General features: G+C 37.7%; 1 protein-coding gene across 1 annotated transcript; it reads left to right on the top strand.

Moving 5' to 3' along the window:
- Positions 1-4,444: 4,444 nt before the first annotated feature.
- LOC110931863 lies at positions 4,445-5,461 on the top strand. Its single transcript, XM_022175236.1, has one exon. It carries the CDS (start codon positions 4,445-4,447, stop codon positions 5,459-5,461), a length of 1,017 nt encoding a protein of 338 aa, XP_022030928.1.
- The last annotated feature ends 539 nt before the right edge of the window (positions 5,462-6,000 follow it).

Raw genomic sequence — 6,000 nt, 5'->3', positions numbered from 1 at the left:
AACTAGCTCAGTAAAAGTGAAACAGTGTTTAACAATATTTTTGTGTTCCGGGTAATGTCCGGGTGTTCGGTTAGATACCGTTTTGTTAAGGTGTCAAGTTATTCCGTTTAGTGTCCTATATATATATATATATATATATATATATATATATATATATATATATATATATATATATATATATCCTTTTGTAACATTTTTAATTCCCAACACTTGGGAAAAGCATACAGGATTATTTAGTCAATTTTCTGCACTAGACTAGTATGTTAAAAAACACATGTAAGTATGACACGGTAATCAGAAAGCAGTTAAGTAATTCAGCACAGACATCAAGCACTTTAATTAACATTAAAATCATACGGAGTACATGTAATTTTGAGGGTTGTCACATATAATCCTTGGAATATTATTAAAGATGCAATTCCTTATGAAAGTTTATTGCCGTTTTGCAAATTATTTTGTAGATAGTTCCACTAATAGATGTAAGAAATGATTATAGGATATGGGTCACAATTTTAATAAAAAATATATAAATAAAAATAGTAAACACATATCCATTAAAACAAGTTTTGACGGTTGTGGCTGAGGCACGTGTTCAACATACTTCCCTAAAAACAGATTTCGTGCCTCTACTAAAGACGACACATCTTGTCAGCATAAAAATGTCTGTGAGTAACATAGATTTTGTGTTTTAGATTCATGGCTTTGGATACTTTAAGAAAAGAGCATATGTTTTCAAAAATAGCCATGAATCCTTGTAAAAAGTTTGGTATCTAAAATACTTTGCTTTTTGAGAAAAAGGATGGTAGTATATGCAAAAATATACTTTGGTTTTGAAATAATAGGATTGGTATTATATCAAAATATACTTTGGTTTTCGGATAACAAAATCAGTAGTATGTTAAACTATACTTTGGTAAATAATATCACATTGGTAGCATATCAAACTATGCTTTGTTAGTATATCAGAATATACTTTGGTTTAGGAAATAACAGAATCGGTAGTATATCAAACTATACTTTGGTAAAAAATATCACATTGGTAGCATATCAAACTATGCTTTGGAAGTATATTGAAATATACTTTAATTTATGATTTGGTAGTATATCAAAATATACTTTGGTTTAGGAAATCAATAAAAGATAAGTTTTTTGGGCTTAATTGAAAAACCTTTGTAATAACACATTGTGGTTGTTTGGCAATACATTCAAACCTTAGTATATCAAACTATACTTTGGTGACTATAGATTTACCACGAAGGCAAATCTATTTGGTTTAAACTTGGTTTCTGACATTCCCTAAAACGGGAATGGGGTGTCAAGTCCTATAGCGCTATATCGTACTACCAATCGGCTTGATCATTGTTAATGAATGTATAAGAATATAAATACGCACCAACAATAGTCTTACAAACTTTGAAAATTATTATTTAAGCGATAGGTAACGGTTTCAATTCGTTAAAGGATAAGTACTATGTATGTGAAATCATATAGCTTTGAAATCATGAAAATAGTGAAAAGGCACATATGAATCACCCTAAAACATTTGAAATTGTAAAAGAGGGGACTATGCACTCACTTGGGATTGTGTATAAGCCTTGTAAGAATGCGTAAACAAAGCCCAAGAGATCAAGGAATCAAGTGTGTCCTAACATCGGGTAACTATGTTAAAGTACGGGACATAATCGGGGGAATCGGATAGAATGAGGTTTTGTAAACCAAATGAGTGTTGGAACTCATATGAAATGGTTTAACAAACTCAACATTATGATTTGGAATGAATCCTAAGTGCTTTTGACCCGTTACGACTCGTTAAGGTAGTTTATGCTACTTTAACGTGTCGTTTGCGTAAACGCGTGTTCGAATGGTTAAACATGTCCTAAGATAAGTCTTAAATGCCCAAACATGTTTGAAAATGTTATTAATTAGTTTATATGTGAAAAATTTGATTACTTATGCTTAAAACGAGTTTATGCGCAAAAAGGGCATTTTGGTCATTTTTAGGCATTTATAAACGACTTATCATATAACTAAGCAAACGAAGTGACCATAAGGTATAACCTTAGTAGGTTATTCCCTATACAACTATGGTTACAAACATGTGTTTGGTCGGATCCTAAGATCGACCAAATGGGTAGGATTCGAAAGTCAAAGCGGTGGTCAAGACCGCTCGACTTACGACCCTAAATAACCACTAAACTAGAAGTGACGAGTTAAACATGTCAAAAAATGTTTAACTAAGTTGCAAAGCTGATTTGGTATCAAAACTTAGTGTTTTGATACCCGAAAATAGTTCCGTCATAAAATGCACAAAATGTGCATTTTTGACCGAAACTTTGACTCGTCACTTCGACTAGTAAACGTGGTAGTCAGTAGGTATAATCGCAAGGGATTATAAACATTGTGATTACGATCATGTTGCAAAGTTCAATTGAACTTTAACTTAACCAATTCATGGTCAAAACCGAAAGTCAAACAATTTGACTTTCAGCTCAATATAGCTAAAAGAATTAAAATAGACTAGGATGAGAACTTACTTGTGTTTGGGAACACTTAAGATCTCAGGTGGGAGGCCTCCAAGGATGGAAGCAAGCTCCAAATAAGTGGGAGATAAGAATTAGAAGGAATGAGCAAGGAATGAAGAAGTATAGATGGCTATTTATAGTATTCTTGATTGTGTAGGATCATGACATGTGTATTGTGTGTTGCCCAAGGATTAACATGATCAATACAAGTGTTTGGACCAGGTTGAAAGACTTGGAGAACACATAACTTGATCCCCAAACATACAAAACATTCAAACAATACAAGGTGCAATGAGCTGTGTTTGTGAAATAACTTTCTGTCCAGGGGAAGGGCTCGCGCCCCGCGACCCTTTGTGGCTCAGTTTCAGAAAATGGCAAAAATGGTCCATGTAGCTTATTTTATGTGTTTTTGACGCGTTTAACCCACGTTAACCCAATTTTCAGGATTTATAGGGATGTTATAGCATAAGGGACTTGAATTATGCTCGGAAATGTCATGGATGTCGGATCATTCGGTTGTACGGTCGCGTTTTTTGCTTAATTACGACGAACGCTTTAACGGACGCGAAAACGACCGAAATTGCATAAGAATGATATTTTTGCATTCTCATCACTAAATTACAAGATCTTAATGATTAAAAATATTTTTGGATGTGTGTACGCGTTCCGTATTAAGAAATACGCGAATCGGCATACTTTCACAGTTTGACGCAAATAATCCCTGAGCACGAATAAACATGTTTTTGCCATACCGAACCCTTCAAAACTTATTTCTAAGTTATGTAAAGGGTATTTAGGGTACGTTTAGCTTATTTCATTGTTCCAGAGTGTATGTTGCGTCAAACTGATTACGTTTGCGTAACAGTTTACGTATAACTTCCAGAAAAACTTTGAGAGGTTGAAATTGTACATGGACTAAAATGTATGAATGTCACATGTAGTTATACAATTCCCCGGAATGAAACACAAGATTTCATTGGATTCGAAATTGTTCGGAATTGTACAATGGTTGTAAAGGCATAAGTGTCACACAATACATTTTGAGTCATCTGAATTCGATGACCAATTGTTGCAACTGAGCAATTGATTATTTTTGGTGTTTAGTACCAAGCTTCTGAATATGGCAAATTCGGATGAAGCAAATAGCGGTCGCAACAATAATAATGATGCAAATATAAACCGCAATGCCGATGGAGTTGATCTCCAATTTATGATCGCCGCTGAAGTCGCAAGGCCATTAATGCGTTCATGGCTAATTCTTGGGAATCGAGTGGTACTCATCCCAAGTCCCAATCAATTCCACATTCATTTGCTTGTAGGGAGAGCTCGGTTCACTCTTCAGCTGTGAAGAGTGAATCCAAGAAGCTAGTGCTTCAAGATAGGTCTCATTCTTCTAGGGACGGTAGCACCTACAAGAACTTCGTCTGCTACAAGCCCAGAGACTTCAATGGTGAGAAGGGGGAGATAGATGCCATGAGATGGCTAGATGAAATGGAGACAGTAGTAGACATCAACGATTGTGCTGAAAGGGATATTGTAAAGTTTGTTTCACAATCATTTAAGGGCGATGCCCTGACATGGTGGAAGGCCATGATCCAGTCTACGGGGCGGATACCCCTATACCACCTTGAGTGGTCCAAGTTTGTGGACCTCATTAAGGAGACTTACTGGCCCCCGCATGAGGTGGAGAAGGTGGAGTCAGATTTTCTGACTCTCGCCATGAAAAGCTTGGACTGTCGGAAGTATGTTACCGACTTTAAATCTCTATCAAGTTTAGTACCTTACTTGATCACTCTAGAATCAAAACGCATTGCCCGTTTCATGGGTGGTTTGGCACCTGAGACAAGGGAATGGTTAAGGCTTCGAAGCCTACTTCCTATAGGTCAGCTATGGACCTAGCACTGTCTCTCACCTTGGATGCGATGAGACAAAGATCGGTCAAAACTGAGACCGATGGAAATAGGAAGAGGGAGGAGGACAACTCCCCAAAGTCCAAGAAAAAGAAAGGTAAGCCTGGGTTCAATAAGCACCAAAGTAAGTCTAATGAGAGACCAACTTGCAAGACCTACACCAGGAGGCACTGGGGACAGTGTCGCTCAGATCAGCAGGCAAAACCTTGTGGCATTTGCAAGAAGACAGGGCATAAGACCTTAGAGTGTAAAGATCTTAAGGATGTTGTCTGTTATGGTTGTGGCGAAAAGGGCCACATTAAGACGAACTGCCTGAAGGCCGCTAAGGAAGACACTTCTAAACCTGGTGGGGCAAAGAAGGGAAATGTCCGAGCCTTCCAAATGAATGCTAGAGAGGCGGTCAATGACAATAACATCATAACGGGTACGTTCCTAATCAATATCTTTGCTAGAGTTCTATTTGATTCGGGTGCTGATAAGTCTTTTGTAGACCTTAAGTTTAGTAAACTATTAAACTTACCAATAAGAACTCTAGATATTACTTATGAGGTAGAACTTGCCGATGGAACCATAGAATCCGCATCTTCCATTCTTGATGGAGGTTTCATATCCATTAAGAATCATACTATTCCTATCTCTCTTCTGCCAATGAAATTGGTGGGGTTCGATGTAGTTTTAGGCATTGATTGGTTATCGCATAACCAAGCCTGCATTGCCTGTGACAAGAAACTCATCGAGATTAAAACTCCTTCTGGTGAAATGATCACCATCCAAGGAGATATACACTATGGATTGCCTGAGAAGGTGTCTCTACTCAAGGCATCCAAGTGTCTGAAGAGCGGATGTGTCATTTACATGGCACAGGTGACGGTAGCCAAGCCAAAGCCCAAGATAAAAGATTTCTCTGTCATTTCCGTGTACCCTGATGTCTTCCCTAAAGAACTACCTAGTCTACCTTTGGAGAGGCAAGTGGAGTTTAGGATCGATATCCTACCTAGAGCTGCACCAGTTGCAATAGCTCCTTATTGATTGGCGCCAACGGAAATGAAGGAATCGAGAACCCAACTTGATGAGCTATTGGAGAAGGCTTCATATAGCCTAGCTCATCACCTTGGGGAGCTACAATCTTATTTGTTAAGAAGAAAGACGGTTCAATGTGGATGTGCATTGATTACAGTGAGCTTAACAAGATAACGATCAAGAATCGTTATCCACTGCCCAGGATCGACGACTTGTTCGACCAACTGCAAGGGGTTAGCTACTTCTCTAAGATAGACTTGAGGTCGGGTTATTATTAGCTGAAGGTCAGGAGTGAAGACATTCCAAAGACTTCCTTCAAAACGAGATACAGACACTATGAGTTGCTAGTGATGCCTTTTGGGCTCACTAATGCACCTGCAGCATTCATGGATCTCATGAATAGAGTCTGCAAACCGTTTCTAGATAAGTTTGTCACTGTCTTCATAGACGATATACTTATCTTTTCTCATAATCAAGCTGATCACGAGAAGCATCTTTGGTGCATCCTTGAGCTATTAAAGAAGGAAAGGCTTTATGCTAAGTTCTCC

The sequence above is a fragment of the Helianthus annuus genome, chromosome 3, assembly GCF_002127325.2.
Source record: "Helianthus annuus cultivar XRQ/B chromosome 3, HanXRQr2.0-SUNRISE, whole genome shotgun sequence".
NCBI classification, from domain to species: domain Eukaryota; kingdom Viridiplantae; phylum Streptophyta; class Magnoliopsida; order Asterales; family Asteraceae; genus Helianthus; species Helianthus annuus.
The sequence above is the reverse complement of the archived record's forward strand: the minus strand, read 5'-3'. Positions and strand labels throughout refer to the sequence as shown.